Below are 22,698 nucleotides of genomic sequence, written 5' to 3' on the forward strand. Positions count from 1 at the left end.
TAGTCATCAATATTTCATTTTGAGACAAAAAGATTATTCTCTTTATATAAATTGTTAGTCATCAAAAGTGAATATTTTAAAATAAGTTTTTTTTTTACTCTAAAATGAAATATTATTATCAAAGTACTAAAAAAAGTAAACATGATTATTTATTTGAATGTTAACTTATCTTTTGACCCTAAACTAAAATATTTAATGTCAAAATGTTTTATAAAAAATAAAGACTAAAATAACGATTTACAAATGTTAATTTTTTTAGTATTATATCTAAATTTTAAATATTAGAATATATTACTATCCCAAAATTAATTCCATTAAGAGAGTAGATTTTAACCATAAAGATGACAGGAAGAGCGGTAGAAACTTACAATGTAATCCATTGAGCTGGCTTATATTAATAAGAACTTAAGTATTTCACCGACACATTTAAGCGGTGCGTTTATTGTACCAAATAAAGAATCGTGAAACACAACGGTGGTCGGTGGAGGTGGTGTCCAACATTGCCATCCAAAATAACTACCTTACTCTACCTAAATTGTCCCTTGCGGGGGCAAGTATTTTCCCCTCGATCTATTGAAATACCTGTCAATGTCACTGCCCCTTTTATTTTTCCAAAAAATAATCCTATATATTGGTAAATTATAAATTTAGTCATTTATTTTTTTCCTTACTCTTATTTTGATCAATAAAATTTAAAAACTTTTAATTTAATCACTGAATGTTTGAATTGTTTTTATTCTGATCGATTAATCGTTTATCTTTAACTTTGTGCCAACTTAACATTTTTATTAATTTTTGAGTCATATAAACGTTCGTTCAAATTTCAAACAGTCTCTAGACCACTTAAGACACACATTTCTTCACTATCATTCATCATCCTATTAATAACTCTTATACTCACCGGCGAAAAATATAACAAACATCAAGCGAAACACAATCAAATACGTGCCATTCCCACTAACAACATCTCGTCATCACCCAGCTCCACCGAACACTATCCTTGCTCCTCCTTTCGTTGTCATGTCATCCACCTTATTACCTTTGTTAATGCTTAACACGAGCTATTACCTCAGTCCATCCCAAAAATCAAACACATCACCCCAAGTTTTGATGGTTAGATGGAGAATCTCAATAGTAAAAATATGAATCTTGATGAGGAAAAATATACCTTAGAACTATAGTGATCCGATAGTCAAATGTTGAGATCGCTAAAAGAAAAAAGAGTCAAACGATATTATTGTTGGATGAAAGTATTGTCAGATGATGGTAGTTCGATGTCTTGAAATTGTTAGATATTAGATTTGTAGAGTTTGATGTGCTTTTCAATTAAACAAACATTAGATTTATATTTAGAAGGGTGAAATGAGTTCGATAAGAAATTTTACAATTTATCAGTTGAATAACGATGATAAACGGCAGTCGATTTAGTGGTCGGTTGCAACAAACAGTAGTTAGAATATGGGAAAATGGAGAAACAAAGAGGAATAAAATAGGCAAAGGAGGAAAATGAGGAAAAAGGAGCAAATTGAGTTTTAGATGATCCAAAATGATATTGTTTTTATGCAAATTTAGCTTTTCTAAAATGATGTTATTTTGATTTCTTGTGTCATATTATAACATTATTAGTTATTTAACGATAAAGTGACCAAAATAAGAATAATTCAAGTGATTGAATTAAATGAATTAAATTCTAGTGACTAAAATAGGAATAAGGTTAAAGTTGAATGATGAAAATTGTCATTTACCCAAAAAAGTTAAATGGTTGAATAATTGGAAATTAGTCTAATCTCTAAGTCGCAAATGTCATAATGCAAAAGTGGACTTGTGTCTATTGATCCTACTATAAGCTGAAAAAAATGTTAAACAATTCAGCCAAACATACCCACTACAATTCTCTCTCTCACTGGAAAGTGTCTTGGAGCTGGACCAAGCTCCTTTAACTTCACTGTTCTACTTTAATAGTATTTTGCTTTGATCAGCTCCAGTAAAACTTTGATCTTTGCGTGTACGTGTGTGGGGATACTTATAGTTACCTTCGGTCAGTAATGAAAAAAAGCTGCTCTTCCATTATAGAATTATGCCAGTCTTCTCTTTATTAGTCTCTAATAAAGGGATCACCTGGGGTGTTTTTTGGTTACCTAATCCCTTGGCTCTCTACTTTGGTGGTGCACCATTGGTGGGGTCTTCTTTTGTACTCTTAAACAGAGTAGCATAGCTTGTTCCTTTATGTTATACACCCAATTTTTGCTTCAGGGGGTAGTTTCAGTTTTCACTGCTTTGTTTCTGTTATATTTTTCTTGCTTTGATGATTGGCTGAGGCCTGAGAGAGATGAAACTTCTTGGAGATTGAGTTCCAGGTTTTTTGGAAGTTTTAAGAAAAAAAATGGGGTTTCATTTTCAATTTGAATTTACTCTACTGCTGTTCCTGGGTCTCATTGCTCTTAGTGCTATGTCGGTTGATGGATCATCAGGTAATGTTGTCTCTATATCTGTTTTCTTCTAAGTTGGGGTTTTTTTTGGCAGTTTAATTTTGATCCATGCATTTGTTTTCCTTTTAGTTTATTGATATTTTCATGAAACTCAACATCCATTTTAAAGATCTGGGTTATTTTAGTTTCAGTTATCAAGAGCTACTAGGATGGTATGCCTTTTAGCTTGTGAGAAATTGGCTCAGTGGAGAATTTAAGTATCAGATAGAATCTGCATTTCATGATCACGAAGAAGGCCTTAATGAGTGAATTTGAAGTTGGTGTTTTCACATTTCATGATTCCTGGAATAGTATTTACTGGCGATCTATGGGTTTAAGGGGAAACTTTTTGGTCATGTCTCACAATCATAAGCTAACGGCTGTATGTCATTGATAAATTGTCCGAAAATTCATGGCTTATGGATATCGATGATGATGATGGGGGGCTTGTCTCCAGAGAAACCAATAGATTGCTTTGATTTACATGGTGCTGGTACATTAACTCCATCATTATCTCTGAAGAAAATGTTTGGGATAACCAAACGATTTATCATTAAAAAACTTGACAGAAATCATGACCTGTTGGATCAGTCACCGGTTTTATAAAATTATGTTTCATTTTCAAGTTGGAAAGTACAATTTTATCTTGAAAGACACAGCATTGTGAAACCTGGTTCATGTTGATAAACAGACACATCAAAGAACCTGAAATCAGAAAGATCAATACACATGTATTAGCCTTGTTGTGGGTCACATGAAGTTAATAAATTTTTGCAATTACATTCTTTACTGTCGTGCTTATCCTTGTTGTCTCTCCCTCTCTCTCTCAGACTGTAATGTGGCTATATAGTAGCTCTTAACTCTGCTTGGTCCTAGAATTCAAATAGCAGAACAATATACTACAGAAGCTATTCAAGCAGTCATGATATAGAAAATGTTATCATGAAGTTCATCATTGACATCACTAACTTTAAGCATTTGATTCTGGGTGCATTGCTTAATCCGCCAATCTTTTTTGGTTCCATTGGTGTTTTTGATGCAGTAAGAGCTTCGTGGCCGCCACCAATAAGAATGCCTGCAGAAGCACCAAATACCGGGCTAGGCCAACCACCATCAACAGATCCAGGTGAATGTCACAAAATGGGATTTTGATAGACTAAGACTGCACATATCCTATTTTATATGAAAAAGTGCATACTAGACAAAGACCATGGTGCCATCTAATGATCTTATAAGACACATTTGCAGGACAGACAACTAAATTTTCCAGTTAATTGTGTTTCCATAGCATCACAGTCATTGCTGATAGTGTCTAATAATGATAGTCTGTAATGATTAATGTTGGTTGGATCTGTTTTAATATGATGCTACAGATCGAGCGCCTTCTCTGACACGAACACCTCCCGCCTTTGGCAGGACAAGAAATGGAAAGTTAGCCTCTTCCCCTTCTAGCAAAGTGTTGCATCATTTATCATCTTCCTTGGATCACTCTCCAAATAAAGGTGAGTGGATAAACTAGAATACTTTTCATCTTTCAAAAAAAAGCAATTGTCATGGAATTAACTTTCCTACTTGAAACAATCAATGAAGGTTCTTCTCTTTGATTTGTAGCCATCCATCCACACCATGCCTTGAAGCCTTCAAGTATTTTGGTTGCACCTACTTCACCATCATTTGGATTCCCTGGGAAAAATCGGATGCTTGGTCCTGTATCCTCACCTTCAATATGGTTTTATAAGCATCATCATGCAAGGAAACATTTCAGAAATTCTGCTCCTCAACCCTCCTATTCAATTCATCTACCTGCTTCCATTCAGCAAGGTCTGATTCTCTCCCATGGTGGCCCTTAGTAGTTATTATTGAGTATTAAAACTAATTAATATATATATATATATATATATATTTACATTTAAAATACTTGTAAATGTACAGTTCCTGCAGTTTCTCCTTCTCAGTATTCTTCTCCTAGCTGGGTTTCACCAGCACCAGCACCTACGGCCCCATCAAGCCACTTTCATAGTATGAAACATCTTACAATTCTTTCATTTCCTTGACATTTCATTCCTTTTCTAATTTAATCTAGCTACTAATAAGTATCATATTTTCTTCATGATTGTAGAAGTGCCCATTCTTCAACCGGCAATTTCTCCGATGGCTTCTTCTGTGAAGAAGATGAAGGCTCCGCCACCATCCATCGTTATGGCACTACCACCTCCACCTCCTAATAAAGGTACCAATGACCTCCCTAGCGTTTCAGTTAGATTTCTTGGATCAATAACCTTCTTATGAAAAGAAAACAAAGTTTAAATTTGATACAATTTGCAGATTGTACGTCAGTGGCATGCAGCGAGCCCTTAACATACACACCTCCAGGATCACCTTGTGGTTGTGTCTGGCCAATTCAAATTAAGCTTCGGCTTGGTGTTTCGATATACACATTTTTTCCTTTGGTTTCAAAACTGGCTCAGGAAATTGCTGATAGTGTAAGACTAAATCACAGTCAAGTTCGGATTATGGGAGCAAATGCTGCTAGTCAGGAGCTAGAGAAAAGTACGGTCCTCATCAACCTGGTACCATGGGAAGTAAAATTTGACCATTCAACCGCATTATTAATCTATAAGAAATTTTGGAACCGACAGATCTTCATAAAGGCTTCTCTTTTCGGTTCCTATGAAGTTGCATATGTTCACTATCCAGGTAATATATCAGTTTCTCAATTCTTTTCAGGATAATTTCACTATCAGATATATCATGATTTGAAGATTTTAGGAGACTAGAATCTTTAGCCTCTTGTCTTAACCTGCGCAGGTCTTCCACCCTCCCCGCCTATTGCGAGTTCAAGTGTTTCTGCTGTCGATGATGGGCCATACACTGGCCGTAACTATCATGGACAAGCGATAAAACCTTTAGGAGTCAATGTTCCAAAGAGAAAGAGAGAGGGGCTTACACAAAGCATGATAGCTGTGATTATTCTGTCATCTTTTTCAGCCTTTGTTGTATGCTTGGGTATCGTTTGGTTTATTCTTTGGAAATACGGAGCTTGCGTCAAAGAACCTGCACATATACCACAAACTAAAACATTTTCTTCATCCAAGCCATCAGGTACTTCCATTGTGACTAAACTCATAGACTGCGATTCTCTTAGAACCTGAAATAAACAGCTTGTTGCCAGATTTTGTTATCAAAATCAAGCTTTCTTCTTCCTTGTCCAACTTAAAGTTCTGGTTTTCCATTCTTCTATTTATCTGTCATCATTAGTCCAAAGCATTGTTTGGGCTTGCTCAGACCTCATTTTTTGACAAACCATGAAATCCAAATCCAACAGGGTCAGCTAGGCCTGTTATGCAAGGAAGCAAATCCAGTGCTGCATCATTGTCTATTAGTTCCAGTGGGATGACATATACTGGATTGGCAAAGAACTTCACCTTGAATGATATAGAAAGAGCGACAAATAGCTTCGATGATTCTCGGGTGATTGGTGAAGGAGGTTTTGGCATTGTCTATAGAGGCAGTTTGGATGATGGAGCTGCAGTGGCTGTTAAAGTTCTGAAGAGGGAGGACCAACATGGGGGACAAGAGTTCTTGGCAGAAGTGGAGATGCTTAGCCGCCTGCACCATAGAAATCTTGTTAAACTGATTGGCATTTGCACCGAGGACAATATACATTGTCTTGTCTACGAACTTGTTCCTAATGGAAGTCTTGAATCCCATTTACACGGTGAATATCTTCAGCATAAGTGAAATTCCCTTTCTCATTTTTCACTCAGTGAATAGGCTGTTATATATTACAGATTAGAGATTGTTTAATTCTATATCTATGTTCTCCCAGGAGCTGAGAAGGAAACCAATCCACTTGACTGGGGTGCACGAATGAAGATTGCGCTTGGTGCAGCCCGAGGCTTAGCGTATTTACATGAAGACTCCAATCCCCGGGTTATACATCGAGACTTCAAATCCAGCAACATCTTGCTGGAACATGATTTTACCCCTAAAGTTTCAGATTTTGGATTGGCTAGAACCGCATTGGATGAAGGGAACAAATACATCTCAACACATGTAATGGGAACATTCGGGTATGAACTTCTTTACTATCATTCCTGAATCAATCCTTTTTAGTTTTCATGACCAGTTATCTTTTCTCAGTGAAGCTTTTCCAATACTTGTGTGCCTCATGAGAATCATCTGTCTCGTTGCTTAGAATGTAGTGATGATGGCACTTTTTTTGTTCTTTGCTTGTTTCTACATAGAGATTACTTATTACTGATGAGCTTATTTTTCCAGTTACTTAGCACCAGAGTATGCAATGACAGGGCACCTGCTTGTCAAAAGTGATGTTTATAGTTATGGGGTGGTCCTACTTGAGCTCTTAACAGGGAGGAAACCTGTGGACTTGTTGCAGCCCCCAGGTCAAGAAAATCTCGTTGCATGGGCTCGTCCACTCCTAACAGACAAGGAAGGTTTAGAAATCATTATCGATCCGGTCATAAAATCTGATATCTTGTTAGATAGCATTGCCAAGGTAGCGGCAATTGCATCAATGTGCGTGCAGCCAGAAGTATCTCATCGTCCATTCATGGGTGAAGTTGTTCAAGCATTAAAACTTGTATGTAATGAATTTGATGAGAAAATGGAGGTAGAACCGAAAGCTGATATCCCGGACAACTTTCCTACAACTGTAGATAATAAGCTTAGTAGACTTTCAAGTGAGCTTGTGGAAGATTCACAGTCCTATCACCCAATACCTGGCTATAATTATAGCCGTGAAAGCAATATAGCACTGCCTGCAGCGGATTTTTTTAAGTATCCCACCAGGGCTTGAGGTGCAGGAGCCCGGGTCGTTTAGTAGGCACTCGTGCTCGGCTCCTCTAGGAACAGGAAGGAGAAGGCATTTCTTGCAGAGAATACGAAGTTTTTCGAGAGGCAGCCGAAGTGAGCATGGATTTTCTGTCAAATTTTGGCTAGGGTCTCGTTAAAATTTTGCTAAAACCCCTTTCCATTGATGTCACAGTATCTTCTATGAGTAATTAGAGTTGGCTTTCTTGAACAAGAACTGAAAAATTTACTGAATGCAGACTTATGCTTTATTCTGTTACATGCATGCACCAAGAGTTAACACTAACATGCACTTAAATGCCGCACCCTGTATTATCTTTTGCTTGGTTTAGGCGCATTCCACCCCCTCCCCCCCTCCCGGGATTATTGTTGTTTTCCTGCAAGTTTATCTTCTTTTCTGCAACCATTTTTCCGTGAAAAAGAAAAACAGAAGAGACATGCATTAACAAAGAGAACCCTATGCATATGGTGAAGTTATATGGTAAATTTTGATTAGATTATATAATGTCGGGTTTTGCTTCAAAAATGTAGGAGGATCGATAATAACAACGCTTGGATCCTTAAATATTTTATTATATATCGGCAAAGAAACATCAACCTTGACACCAGGCATTAGGAGAGCAGAGTCAAGACGACTTCGTTCATGATATAAATTAACAGCAATGGAAATGCTAAATTTCCCGTGGCAAGCTAATCTCTACATACACTTAAGTACTACTACAAACAAACACTGCTCTTGAAATGCCACCAGTTGGTCGCAAGTCGTTACACATTAGCAGGTTTTCCTAGTCTTCTTCTCAAAATCTTGACCCCCATGTACCTGAAAAAAAAAACAAAAAACAAGCCTGGTTAATTCAGCTCAAAACCAGCATATGTCAAAATGGTTGATGCTGGTATAACCAATCATATGTGTATTCAAATCTTACCTGCCCATCATCAAGACAGTAGCCTGAGGATTAGTTCCAGGGGATTCACTAAATGTGGAGCCATCGACGATCCGGAGTCGGTTGGTTCCAATAACTTTGAGGTCAGGGTTCACCACTTTGCCAACGTGGCACCCTCCGTGGTAATGCCAAATTGTTAGCACAGTATCTTTGCAGAACTGCTCTAGGGACTTGTTGTCATTAATATGCTTTGGTATAAGGTTAATGTTAGCCTTGACACTCATGTTAAGAAGCTTCTCTACAGTTGGTTTGTCACACTTGGTGAAGTCTGTGAAATGTTTTGATTGTACAACTTTTGCAACCGTGCGGATCCCATCGACGCACTGCTGCAGATCTCGTGGGTGGCGGAAATAGTTGAAGGTAATTGAAGGGTTGTCATCAATGTTGGTTTTGACCAGGTTGAGGTGGCCTGAGGAAAGGGGCCTGGCAAGCTTTTCCAAAACGAAACCTCCCTTGAATACTTCATGTGGTAGGTCTCGCTTTCTTTTGATGAAAGCTTTGATCACTTGGGGTGTTCTTTGCACAGGAGGGATCGTAGCCAGCTGGCCGATCTGGTTCAGTATGACAAAAAGACCGAAACCATCAGGATTAAACACTGCATTCTGATAAAGTTTATATTAATCGTCTCTTCTTAGTTAATTAATCAATAGTTTCATATCACCTCTGCGGACATTATTCCATGATGCCAATGAATGCTATCCCGGGACTGTCCGAATCCGCTGCTAGATTCAATGTAAACTCCCTTCTTGGTAATGCCTACGGTTTGAATAAGGGACTGTTCCACCGGTCGATTAGTTGGGACGAAAAGTGAGTTCATGGGATTATCAGCAATGCCCTTGCCAACAAACTCATTGTGCAGAACCACTGAAATGTTCAATTTCTGGAGTTCAGCCCTGGGACCAATACCACTTAGCATTAGCATCTGAGGAGTTCCGATTGCACCGCATGATAAAATCACTTCACTCCTCCGGTTGTTCGTGAGAAATGCCTGATGCAGGTTACCATTTTCATCCTTGAAAACCACTCCCATTGCCCTTGGTCTCTTCCCTGTTTGATCAAACAAGACTTTCTGGACGGTGGCATAAACCAAGACGGTGAGCATTTTGGGGTTTGCAGAAGCAAGCAGCTCAGCCGCAGTATGGCGACGGCCGAAGCGGTCGAAAAGGGTGCCTCCGACTTTTGTTCCAAAGATATGATCGTAGGTGAATCCATTAAAAGGTGTGACACCAACATCCAAAAGGCTGTCCTTGAAGGCACGCTGCCATTGTGCTAGTCTAGGCTGGTGAACAATTTGCTTCTCCACCCATGGATACGACTCATTCACTAGCCTTGCATCCCACCCCCCTCTTCTAATGAAACTGCAACAAACTACACACATCAATGCTTAATCTGCACTTGGTGGCAATATAGCTAGATTTTCAACTATTTCTGCTTTGTATCTATTGTTAAATACCCATGTTCTCTATTGAAATGAAAGTAAAAGTTTCCTTTAATTGGATTAAATCTAAATATAATTTATCTAAGATCTCATTTGTTCAGATTAATTTTTTTCTCGACTTCTAAATAGATTGCTTATGGGGTTAATAAGTAACAATAATGCAGAAACAGCAATTAAAAAGGAATTAAGAAGCAAAAAGAAAATTATGCCTACTCCTAATCTTATGGTGGACCAAATACCTTACCTAATCATCCTCTCATGAAACCGAGGTTAGGCCACGGGACCACCAAGACTATCGGCATTCAAAATAAATTTTAGCAATACGGGGGGACCCTAAAAACATAATAAAGGCTTTGTCGTGCGCGTCTAGAATTTCTAGTTTTCCACTTAACCATCATCTTCGTGTGTATAATTTGCTATAGCATGTGAACTACTTTTCCCAGATATTAATGAATATTCTCTCATGAATTAATGATTTCTTTTTCTAGAGAATTCTCAGGTCAATATTTGAACAGATATGTGTAAATTTTAAGAAAATGGGAAATACCCTGAGTTAGCTCTGGTGTAGAACCCAGCATTGATGCAAGTGCCACCACCCAAGACCCTAGCCCTTGCATTGATCACACCATCCGTGGAAACGAAAGGTTGGGAAGCCGACGACGGCGAAGTGTCCGCCAACGAAATGTGGAAGTTGCCGAGGAAGGAGACGTTGGGGTTTGAAAAAGGAACCCCTCCCCTCTCCAACACCAACACTCTGAAGTTCCGAGACAGAGTGGCCGCCAACGGACACCCTGCCGTCCCACCTCCCACGATTATGTAATCATAAGTCACTTGGTCTGTCTTTGATGATGAGAACGGTGAGGATAATGAACCCGCCCTTTTGATGAACGGGTATCTGAATTCATACTTATCGCTGCCGCCTGCAATATTCATCAATCAAACCCAGATTATTCAATAAAAAAAAAACAACACAACGGACGAAAATGAGATGGTTTTCCAGATTTTAGATAGGGAAACAAAGAAAACCTTGAAGAGGAGAGAGAGAGTTGAGCCAAAGAATCAAACAAATAAAAAGTTTCAGTACTGCCATGAAAGGCTAAACAACAGATTAATCAAACTCCGAGCAAAAACCTCTATGCGGCTCTCACTGGTTGGCCTTATTTTGTGTGTTAAACTTAAACTCTCACTATATATATATAGCTTAGCTTTAAGAGCTGATCGATGATGAACGCACGAACAAAGGTGGTGCTAGTCATTAATGGTGAAATCAATGCCGTGGTTTGTTTTTCTTTTTCCTGAAATAAAACTGAATATCAATGCAGCGGTTTGGATTTTGGAGTTGGATTTAAACTCTACTTTCATATCCATCACTTAAACTTTCTTCCTTTCTTTTTTCATCAACAAATTTTAAGAATAAATTAATTAATGCAATATATATATATATATATATGGGAATACTCATGGCGCAGCTACCCCTTCGTTTCGTGGTCAGTTTAAGAGGTTTATGGGTGATTTTCGACCTACGTTGGTGGCTTTGATGGAGACTAGAATTAGTTGTTACTTTGCTGATGATTTTATTAAATGGCTGGGTTTTCAAAATTCTTTCGGTGTTGAAGCTCAGGGCTTTAGTGAGGGAATCTGGCTCTTATGGAATAACGATATTCACATCAACCTTCTCGAATCAATTCTTGCATATTTTTGTGAACTCTTCTTTTTTAGATATTCCGATCCACATAACAATTGTTTACGTACGTCAGCCTTAACATTATGTTCAGGAAATATCTTTGGTCGCAGCTTGAGAGACTTAACACGGGCCATACTCTTCCTTAGCTCCTTGGAGGAGATTTCAATGTCATTCTCCATGCAAGTGATATAATGGGAGGCACAACCCGAAGAAGCGAATTGAGCAGAAATTTTAGTGTTTGATAACGCACTTTGTGATATTGGTTATCCTTTTACTTGGGCTAGAGGATCCTTATGTCAACGCCTTCATAGATACTTAGCTAATGAATCTTGAGTGACTCGGTTTTCGGATTCGGTTAATTACCATTTAGACCGTTTCGGATCTGACCATCGTCCGATTCTTCTCAGAATACCACCTGTTTCTTCTAATCTAGAACCTGTTCCGTTTCGATATTTGCTTGCGTGGCAAGACCATCCAAATTTCCAAGATGTCTTATGCTCGAATTGGGATAGTTCGATTAATATCAAAGACAATCTTGTGTCGCTCAAGCCGAAACTGATGGACTGGAACAAGAATGTCTTTGGGGATATTGGGAGAAAGAAAAGATTATTAATCTCTCTTTTAATTGGCACTTTTATAGAGATCGGAATACCAACTATTTTCATGCTTGTGCAAAGAATAGAAGGCGAGCAAATACAATTTTGTCCTTGTGTTTGGATGGTGAGTCTTGGTGCTCCAATCAGCAACTTCTTAAGCAAAGGGTTATTAGCTTCTTTTCAAGACTTTTCTCTAGTAGTGGAGAAGGTTGTTACACATATAATACTCGTGGATGCTTCCATCAATTCTCTATTGATGCTTTAAATGTTCTTTCTAGCCTAGTTACGGCGGATGAGATCAAGTGAGTTATATTCGATGTGCACCCTTTGAAGGCTCCTGGAATTGACGACTTCCATGCCTGTTTTTATCAAAGGAATTGACTGTCTGCAGGTTTATACGCAATTGCTTTGATCATGGCGAGGTTCCCACTGGGACCAATCGTACCCGTTTGGTGCTAATTCCGAAAATTGCTTCCCTTAAGTTTTACTGTTCTCCTCAAGACTGTCACAAAGATTATAGTCGATAGACTGAAGCCTTTTCTTCCCTAATGGATCTCGGAGGGGCAAACAAGCTTTGTCCCGGATCGTAACAACTTGGACAACATCATTATTGTCCAGGAAGTGATTCATTCGATGAAATGCAAGCAAGGGAGCATTGGTTGGATGGCTATTAAGGTTTCTGATGGTTTTTGGCATCCGATTCGGCTCTCCAAGAATGGTCCACATCTCTCACATCTATTTTTTTACAGATGGTCTTATTCTTTTTGCTGAAACATCATTCGATCAACTTAATGTTATATAAAAGGGTTCTTCGAAATTTTTTCGACAGTTTAAGACACAAAATTAGTCTTGCCAAGACCAACATCTATTTTTCTAAAAAGGTTAGTGATCTCTTCCGGGACGATATCAGTAGTGCTTTTTAGTATAAATGACCACAAGTTGACAAGGCCTTGTTACTGCATAGTGGAATAAATTGTAGGGATTTTAGAATTTTGATTCTTGCACCGAGGACGATTAAATTGTTTTCATCTTGTAATATTTTTTATATGTATTCATGCATGATAATTGTATTTCGTGCATCATTGTCGACGAATGCCTACTTTCTTCATGATGTATGATGAAATTTCCAGGACTTAAACTGGAATTTTGTTTTCCCAAATTTTAGAGGATACCACTTGATTCTCTGCAAGGAGACAAGGTCCGTGAAGCAGCAGTTAACGAAAGTATATATGCAAGTGATACCCTATTTCTTTTTGGAGCTACTTTGACCGGTACTTATATTTTCTTTGGGTGAAATAATGATACATTTTCTCTACAAGTTGTCATCGATATATAATTAAATTGTAAGTATTTTTTTAATAGAAACGACTAGTATTATTAAAAAAGAAAATATTCAAAATTATAATAAGAGTTTACAACTATCATCGTAAACTAAATACATAATTTGGACTTTTCTTATAACATTAAAACTAATCATTTTATATCATATAAGAATCATACAAAAAATTTTGAAAACCCAACCAAGAGACTTGAACAAAAATAGATACGAAAAAAATCTGATTGCATCAGCAAACGAACCACAAAAGAAATTAAGTTATAGAAAGACCACCGAGATCTGCAGATTAGACTGAACGTCGTGAGAAACTATCCACAAACGTAAAATCACGCATACAAATTCAATCCAAAGGTCATAACAGGGAATATCAACAAGATTTCAAATGAGCGTCATCTTGATCAGTTGTGACGTCAGTTAAATTCAACCATGAGAAAAAATAAATAAAAAAACGAACAAACGACCGAGAAAAAAATTTTAAAACGTGCCACAAAGACATATATAAACGTGCCACAAAGACAGAGATAAACGTGCAACACAAGCATAATTATAAATATATTTTGACGTAAATAAATGGATAATGTAAATAATTCATTCAATGTCACTTTGAAAAACTTTTAGTTTTTTATTTTATGTTTTAACTTAGGGTAAATTACAAATTTCATCATTAAATTTTACTCTCTCCTATTTAGCTCATTGAACTTTAAAAGTTTTCAATTTCCTCACCAAACTTAATACATTGGTTTTTTTCATTCACTGAATTTTACACTCTCTCCTATTTTAGTCACCCCTTAAATAGTTAACAGCGTTAAAAACAATGTTGTTTTAAAAAAACAAAATTTTCATCAAGACGACGTCGTTTTGCATCTGTATAACAGCTCATTTTAATGTCGTTAACTATTTAACACGGCCGAGTGACAAAAAAACCCAATGTATTAAGTTCAGTGAGGAAATTGAAAAGATTTAAAGTACAGTGAGTGAAATAGGAGAAAGAGTAAAGTTCAGTTACCAAATTTGTAATTTACCCTTTAACTTAAGAAAGGCACTTCAAATCATGGGTTGGACCTATTAACTGATTTTAATAGCTAAAAACAATTTCTTTTTTTAGAGAATTTAACCTTAATAAAATATTTATTTTTAATACTAAAAATATTAAATAAATATTATATTATAATAACTTTAATTAATAAAAAAATCATGAATAAAACGAATCCTTCCAAATTAATCAAATCAAAATTTTGAAACCGAAAAGACTAAAAAAATCATGAATTTGTGCCATTAAAAGAATTGGGTCCAAAAGTGTTGATCGTCACTGTGTATGGTAACATTACAAGGGTATTTTTTGCCATTACCGCAGCGGCCAAATTATTTGGTTACAACCGTTATTTCTAAATTTATTTTGTAATTCACAGTAGATACTACAGTAAAACATAATAGAAGTTACAATAAAACATAAAATTATCATGTTAGGGTGACGAATTCAATTAAAAAATATTTGCTATAATTTCAAGTCCATAGGCCCCACATGAGCTACTATTATAATATGTTTCTAAAGACTAGTTCCGTCGAGGAGACGAGGAGTCATGTATAAAGTTAATTTTTTTATCTTTTGAAAATTTAAAAAAAAAAAATTAAAAATTAGAGAACTCGTCATGTCGAGATGATAAATTTCTATTGAATTTAAAAAAAAAATAGCCATTTATATCGTTGTGCAACGGGCAGTTACAACGTCAAATTTCAACGTCAAGGTAAATCTCATCACTCGAAGTGACGACTTAAGTTGAATTTTTGAAAAATATAGTTGTTTTGTAATGTTGGGTTTGGGTTATAAATAGGTGTTTGGAGTTTAAGATTTTATTTTGTGTTGTTAAGCTCGCCAGTGTTAGGATTTCAAAAATTAAAATTTAAAAAGTTTAAAAGCTGTTGTTGTCTAACGATTATTTTTTAAAATTTCAGGATAATTTATTACCTAGACGTGATGAGTTTTTTATTTTGTTTTAAATTTAAAAAGATAAAATTATTTCTCAATAGACTCATCAATCGTCACCTTGATGTAACGACTCTTTGAAAATATGTACAATATCGGTCCACGTGGAGTTCATGGACATGAGACCATCTCATCTTAACGTGACGAATTTGAGACATCATCAAAAAAACGAACATAAAATGCTCTCTTTTGTTTTTCTACTAAACTATATTATAAACTTTTTCAAAATTTATTTAAAGAAAATAACTTCAGTGACAAAAAATGTCTTATAATATACGATTTTAACAAACTTTTTTTGGATTTCAAAATGACCAACTAAATCGCAATGCGATCGATAATTCGCAACGCAATCTCCGGTATCGCAAATCAGTTTCAGATTCGCAACGCGAACTTGACTATCGCATTGCGATAGTCGAAGTTCGCGTTGCATTTCCAAATTGTTGCGATAGTCGAAGTTCGCGTTACGATTTATTCCAAATTCGTTGCGATAGTCCAAGTGCGTTGCGATTTATTCAAAGTTCGTTGCGATAGTCGAAGTTCGCGTTGCGATTTATTCCAAATTCGTTGCGATAGTCGAAGTTCGTATTGCGATTTATTCCAAATTCGTTACGATAGTACAAAATCGCAACGACTGGTGGTATTGCATTTGTTTCTTAAGAATTTCTCTAAAAATATAGTATTCGCGGAGTGTTGAAGACACGTATTCCACGACCACAACACCACAACCAGACACGAGACCGCGGCGGCGCGCGAGAGTCCCTTGTTCTCTATCACTCAACAAGAAGTGGGAAAGCAAGTCTTAAATACCATTCCCAATAGTGTTTCCAATACTATGTGAGATTGAGAATTACCAACTTGTTCCCAATACTATGTGGGATGAGCCTTAAATAGTGATATTTTTGAATGTTTTGCTTAAAATTGCATAATCGCGATTGATTGTAGATGACTTAATTATGACATATTAATCGTATAAAACTAATGCAATTGGTTGTTGATTCAGTTGTTTAAGGTGCATGATTGTTAATTGTTTCTGAATAATCACATTGTATTGGAACAAGTGTGGTAATGCTCAATCCCACATAGTATTGGAAACACTATTGGAATGATATTAAGGCTTGACTTTCACTTCTTGTTGAGTGATAGAGAACAAGGGGACTCTCGCGCGCCGCCACCGCCCTCCGTCTCGTCTCTTCTCGTGTCGTGTGTGGTCGTGGTCGTGGTAATACGTGTCTTCGACACGTCCGCGCGAATACTATTTTTAGAGAAAATTCTTAAGAAACAAATACAATACACCAGTCGTTGCGATTTTGGACTATCGCAACGAATTTTGAATAAATCGCAACGCGAACTTCGACTATCGCAACGAATTTGAAAATCGCAACGCGAACTTGGACTATCGCAATGCGAATATGTAAATCGCAACGATAGTAAGTTCGTGTTGCGATAGTCGAAGTTCGCGTTGCGAATCTGGAAACTGATTTGCGATACCAGAGATCGCGTTACGAATTATGATCGCATTGCGATTTAGTTGGTCATTTTGGCAAATCCAAAAAAGTTGGTTAAAATCGTATTATAAGGCTGAGGTTTTCTCTTATTTAATCCCATGGTTACTTGATTTATTGTTTCTCTTAGAATGGCAACGGGTCGGGTTCGGGGGGTTTTGCTCCCCGTCCCGAACCGAAATGAATTCCCACCCGACCCGACGTTTTTTATTAGGCGCCCCGTCGGGGTTTTTTTTGCCCCGTCCCGAACCGACCCGAAATATTATACCCGAACCCGAACCCATATTATATATAATTAATATAAAAAATAAAAATTATATATAATTAATATAAAAATATAAAAATATATATATATATAATCGGGGCGGGTCCGGGCGGGGATACCTTGCCCCGAACCCGAACCATACCCGAACAAATCCCCGAAAAATATTCCCGAACCTGACATGATATCATTCAACCCGACTGACCCGAACTTGACCGGTTTCGGGTTTTCCCGTCGGGTTCGGGTATATTGCCATCCCTAGTTTCTCTCATCGATGTCCACTATTTACTGTTGTACCGAAGTTTATAAATGTCACACTTGCTGGTATACTCATGCATTCGTTCTTCTTAACTAAAAATTAACTTTTCATTGGTTCATTTTATCTTGTTTGCTAAGTATTTAATTACCTCCACAATTTACCTTGATTTCATTTTATTCTCTCATTATTATTTGGGTAAATTATACATTTTATACCTAAACTATCAGTTTTGTTTTGATTAGTATCTAAATTTTCATTTGTTTCAAAACCATACCTAATGTTTAATTTTTGGTTTCGTTTTGATATTTCGACGTTAAATACTTAACGGAACTATTACAGACACTTTTTTATAAGTAAATTACATAACTCACCACTCAATTATCACACTAGACAAGTGTTAACGGATATTTGACTCCCTTTCTTCTTCTTTCTTATGGTCAAAGGATAGTGTCTTACCTTTGATTCTGTTGCATTTCTAATTTGTCTCCCGACAAGACCAACTCTAGTACTAAGCAACCATAGGAAATCGTATCGGTATCTAGCCTTGAGATAAATTTTTCTTTTGAAAGTTAAATGTTGCTAAATGAAAGTGTACATGATAAAATAACTTAAAAATAATTTTATATATTATTAAACTCATAATTAGACGACTGAGTTTTAACTTTTTTTTACTGCCGAAATTTAAGAGCCATTAACAGTGGCGATGGCGTAAAAAAGCTCTAAAGGCCGTATCTTTTGGGGCCTGCAGCTCTGTTCAATTATCAGTTGACAACCAGTGGCCAGGCATTGATGAAAATTTCCGTGTCGGGGGCGGAGTGGGCCGCCTTGCTTTGTCTTCATCTTTCCTTTGTTAATAATTGATGCATTCCTAATATAAGCTCAAAATTTTCTCCAATTACAACCACAAAACTTTAGGCAAGTAACACTAATTTACTACCAACGTGGGCCTGTGCCCTTCCATGTCTGTACTTTTTCTTTTTTAATATAAGATTAAACTTTGATAATTTACTCATTTTAATATTTGATTCTACCTCTATATGTATAATATATATTGAAAGGAAATATACAAAATGGAATGGTAAAATAGAGAAACTAAACAGTAGATATTAATCTGATATACAAATATATTTTGAACTAGTAAATCGTGAAATTAAGAAATTAAATTTATGTCAACAATCTCTAAAATATGTGATTAAAAATTTTTAGTTGACATCTCTGATCTCTCATAAGTTGAGAGTTTAATACTCAATAAGAGCAAAATTCTCCTCCCCTTCTCTAGGTAGATATTGTTAGGAAAAAACTAAATTTATATATGGAAAATCTTCGAGCATTATCTTTACTTGATGTCTAAAATAGTAACATTTAGGTTTTAAACTTTTTTTCTCTTATATATAACAACCTACACATAATATACATATGTATATATACATATATATTTCAAGAGAATAATTGCTCTTGTATTGATCGAGTGAAACAGTAGAAAAAGTACCTAGATAAATCCAGTGCCATTTCTATTATAAAATAGTGAATCTATCCTACTTAAGGGTCCCATGGAAGAGTAGGGTTTGTGATATATTGCCCATTGGAAAAAGCTGATAAAGATGATGATGAAGAAGAAGAATAAGATGACGATGATGATGATAATGGAATCGGTGTGATGATGGAATCAACGAACTCCATCTGGTTTGTTGCCACGTACATGTTCTGCGAATATGATGAACCAGCAGATATAGGAAAACACGATGAGAGCCAGGAGACTAATGGGTCTATGTTTTGTAATGAAACGGATGTTAGGGCATGTTGCAGAGGTTTCCTTTAAGGATTTCACAGAGTTTGGGTACTGTTTGGGTTGCCATTAACGTATCGTACTCATAAGGATTGACGCCAGCGATCTGGTTTACAAGCATGTCACTCACAATATCTTGAACTACTTCATTGCTCAAATTTGGGACGTGATGTTCTTTATTTTGGGGATGATGCAGATCATGTTGGGGTGCAACAAAGGGAAATGACCACGAAGGGTCGAAGGAAGCTGTATTTGAAAGGGGCGGGTGCATTGGGGTTAATGGGAAATGATGGTGAATCAAATCAACGGTGTCATTGCTTGGGTTTGGCTTAAAATCTGCGTCATGAGCAAAGCTTTGTAGCAGTGATGCTGATGGGGAAAGATGGAGCTGGTCTCGTTGTTGATCACTGAGGATCAAATTAGGGTTTAAATTTAGAGAGACAAAATCAGCTGCTTCCTCTTGGGGTTTGGAATTGTGAACATCAACCAAAGAGGCAAAAGGTGGAACAACATCATGGGTTATAAACCTCTTCTTGATACTTGAATTCCAAAAGTTCTTCACCTCATTATCTGTTCTCCCTGGTAAATGCTTCGCTATCTGTGCCCATCTGTTCAAGAAAACGTTAAAAGTACAAAAATGAAAAGAAAATACATAGATGATTACCGTGATTATAGTAAGCACTTCCATTTGAAGTTACCTGTTGCCCAGAATACTATGGAGTTCAATGATGAGAGCTGCTTCTTGTGGAGAGAAACTCCCACGTTTCAAATCAGGTCTGAGGTAATTAATCCATCTTAATCTGCAGCTTTTTCCGCATCTTTGAAGGCCTGCATCATGAAACAAACCCGAATAGGAACAAACATGGAATAGGAAATAAACAAGTAATCAAAATTAATGCAATCGACTTTTGTAGTTTTTGCCTGTGAAAGAAGAAGAAAGGGCTTCTAAAAACTAGTCCAACGTTCGAGAATTGAGATGGAAAAAGAACCACACCAGCAAGTCTAGGGACAGAGCTCCAGCAACCATGGCCATAAGCTGTAACGTAGTTAATAAGTTTCTCATCTTCCTCGGGTGACCATAGCCCTCTCTTCACCTTCTCCTTGTTGCAACAAGAATGGTGCCCCATCTTTACAGCCAATGACAGCTAGATTCAGTGCTGAAGAGTTGTTTTTTTTTCTCAAAAGTGAAAAAATGATAAGCAGGCCCAAAAAAGGGGGGGAGGGAAAGTAAGATATTAAGAGGTAAGCCCTCTAAGTTGGCTTAAAGTAAAAGAGGCGATTTTAAAAGACTGAGAAGAGTGCAGCAGTAGAGTGAATTTAATGTTGGTCGCCCAGTTAGGGTTTGAGGGCAAAAGGTTAAAATCTGCAGTGTCAGCCTGTAAGAGTTGCATGGCTTATAATGGAGAAATTATTAAATAGTCTCGTATAGGACTGTAAATGAGATAAGACAGATCGTGAGTTATTCGAGATCGATTCGATCAAAGCTCGATCAAACTTGAATCGAATGTGCTCAACTCGAACTCGACTCGAATTCTTAACGAGCTAAAACGAACTACTTAATACTCGACTCGAAAAGCTCACGAGCTACTTGAAAAAATGTTATATTATAATTATAGTTTTTTTTAAATTACATTATTAAAAATACATTATTGATAATTATAAATTTTAAAAAAAAAATATTTTAAATTAAAATAATATTTTTGTTGGTTCAAATTCGAGTTTGAGTCGAGCTTGAATCGAGCTCTTGAATTTTTTTTGAGTTCAAGCCTTTTCGAGTCGAGTTTCAATATTATATTCGAGTTCGAGCTGAGCTTGATAATTTTCGCGAGTTTTCGAGTCGATTAGAGCCTAATTTTAAACTTTTGGAGTCGAGCTCCACTCGGCTCGTTTACAGCTTAGTCTCGAATCACCATATTATCCGTGATTCAAATTAATAATATTTCTCCATATCATTTTTTTCAAAATAAATCTTCAATTCTTTCGTACGTAAACAAGGGTGAGTTGTTATTTGGAAGTTAATTTAAATTGTATTTATTAGGATCATAGATGACATGATGAGTCGGGTCTATGAAATAATTTATCCTTATAATGGAATCCTCCCTCCTCCTCTCTCTCTCTTCATTTCTCTGAGGTGGGTTTCTTGTACACGTGGCATATATGCAGACTTGGGACCCAATGTTGTTTCTAACAAGACCCACTTTTTAGACTCACTGATTTCGTACTGGATGTGAATCTGTGTATCTGAAACAGTAAAAGATTTGAAGGTCGACACCTTGCATTATATATATACAAGAGGCCTGCTTATATATACGTGCATGGTAAAAATTAATGTCATTTCACTTTGATATATCAAATGTTTATAGAAGTGTCCCACCATGGATGCTTTGTTATTCTTTACTTAAGTGAATATCATCTCTCCCACACACACACATATATATAATATATGTTGTTATCATTACTTACATTTGGTTCTAGAACAATGTTGTTGAAATTTTCTGCTGAAACGTCGCATGTAATGAAGTGCATAAAGTATAGGCTTTCCCCCTCAAAGTCCATAAAAGAAATCACTTCAATCAACTGCCACAAAGTATGAGCGCTCCTCAAAGTCAAGCAATTATGCAATGAAACAACAACAAAATAAAATTAACCGGTACTCAAAATGTCACTGTGTTTTAATAATATCGTTTCTTAACGAGTAATAAGTGAGCGTACGAGAAAGATAAAATCAGAATTAAATATTGGAAGGGTCGAAACATTAGACTATTTAAGAAAAATATAAAGACTTATTAGATATTTAAACTCGAAATTCAGTATGAACAAGAAGACCTTAGTGATTAAGAGATTGTTGTTATCCTTAAGGTCCCGAGTTCAAGCACGTATGTAGGGGTCTGAGCGTTCATTGTGAAATAGTTGAAAGTATTTGTACAGATATTACCTTGTATTCACCCTAAATTAAAAAAAAAAAACTCAAACTCAAAAAACAACTTCTAATTTGTCTGATATTAAACTTACAATGACTTAAATTGTAATTAGACCAAAAATTTGAGAACACAGATTTATCATTCTTTAGTTTGACCCTACTTGATTAAATATTTAATAAATTTTTATATTTTTTAAATTTAAATATTTATTGTTACATTAACCAAAATATTATTAAACCAAAATTATATCGCATATATATATTTTAACTAGGGTTGGGCCCTTACCCCTAAAGGAGCTCCGTCGCTGCGTACAAGCTAGCTTTAAACTCATAAGAAACCTCATTATTACATTTTTTACCAATTGTAATCATAATTATAGCAAGATTTCCTTTCATTTTTCACTTTTTTGTGATTTCTAAGTTATTTTAATATCACAACATGTAAGAAAATACGAGTGTAAGCGTGTTTAGACATATTTGTTACGAAGAAAATAAAGTTTTTATCCTAATAACAACATCGAAGTGTTATGAATTGGTCGAATACTAGTTTATATGATATTACTATTATAACATTTAAAAGATTAAATTTATTAAGTATGTAGATTCACCAGTAAAATGGATGTTATTCTTCCTAGAGTACTCCTTACAAAGTGTGTTATCAATGAGTTATGATATTTTTTGAATAT

General features: G+C 36.2%; 1 protein-coding gene, 1 long non-coding RNA gene and 2 pseudogenes across 3 annotated transcripts; 2 read left to right on the forward strand and 2 right to left on the reverse strand.

Annotated features, from left to right (window-relative positions):
• Nucleotides 1-1,857: 1,857 nt before the first annotated feature.
• Nucleotides 1,858-21,109, forward strand: LOC120131738. 2 transcript variants are annotated; one of them, XR_005516949.1, is made up of 3 exons: nt 1,858-2,357; nt 13,918-13,930; nt 21,094-21,109. It is a non-coding gene; the product is annotated as an uncharacterized LOC120131738 (long non-coding RNA). The 2 variants fall into 2 exon arrangements; XR_005516950.1 differs by lacking the exon at nt 13,918-13,930 and adding an exon at nt 15,280-15,290.
• LOC120131734 lies at nt 2,896-7,570 on the forward strand (annotated as a pseudogene).
• LOC120131735 (protein HOTHEAD-like) lies at nt 7,861-10,885 on the reverse strand. Its single transcript, XM_039148661.1, has 5 exons — nt 10,710-10,885; nt 10,231-10,603; nt 8,907-9,603; nt 8,228-8,796; nt 7,861-8,121 (listed from the first exon to the last, which is right to left on the reverse strand). Exons 1-5 carry the CDS (start codon nt 10,771-10,773, stop codon nt 8,067-8,069), a joined length of 1,758 nt encoding a protein of 585 aa, XP_039004592.1. The 5' UTR covers nt 10,774-10,885; the 3' UTR covers nt 7,861-8,066.
• On the reverse strand, nt 18,764-20,433 carry LOC120131736 (annotated as a pseudogene).
• Nucleotides 21,110-22,698: the final 1,589 nt, after the last annotated feature.

Source organism: Hibiscus syriacus, unplaced genomic scaffold (assembly GCF_006381635.1).
Source record: "Hibiscus syriacus cultivar Baekdansim isolate YM2019G1 unplaced genomic scaffold, ASM638163v2 tig00110556_pilon, whole genome shotgun sequence".
In the NCBI taxonomy this organism is placed as follows: Eukaryota; Viridiplantae; Streptophyta; class Magnoliopsida; order Malvales; family Malvaceae; genus Hibiscus; species Hibiscus syriacus.

What these genes read in the sequence shown, in the direction of transcription:
- LOC120131735 (XM_039148661.1), bottom strand. Translation starts at nt 10,773, where the DNA reads ATGGCAGTACTGAAACTTTTTATTTGTTTGATTCTTTGGCTCAACTCT. An exon ending in TACACCAGAGCTAACTCAGG is followed by an intron (nt 9,604 to 10,230) that starts GTATTTCCCATT and finishes AGTTTGTTGCAG; the next exon opens with TTTCATTAGAAGAGGGGGGT. An exon ending in ATGGAATAATGTCCGCAGAG is followed by an intron (nt 8,797 to 8,906) that starts GTGATATGAAAC and finishes ATACTGAACCAG; the next exon opens with ATCGGCCAGCTGGCTACGAT.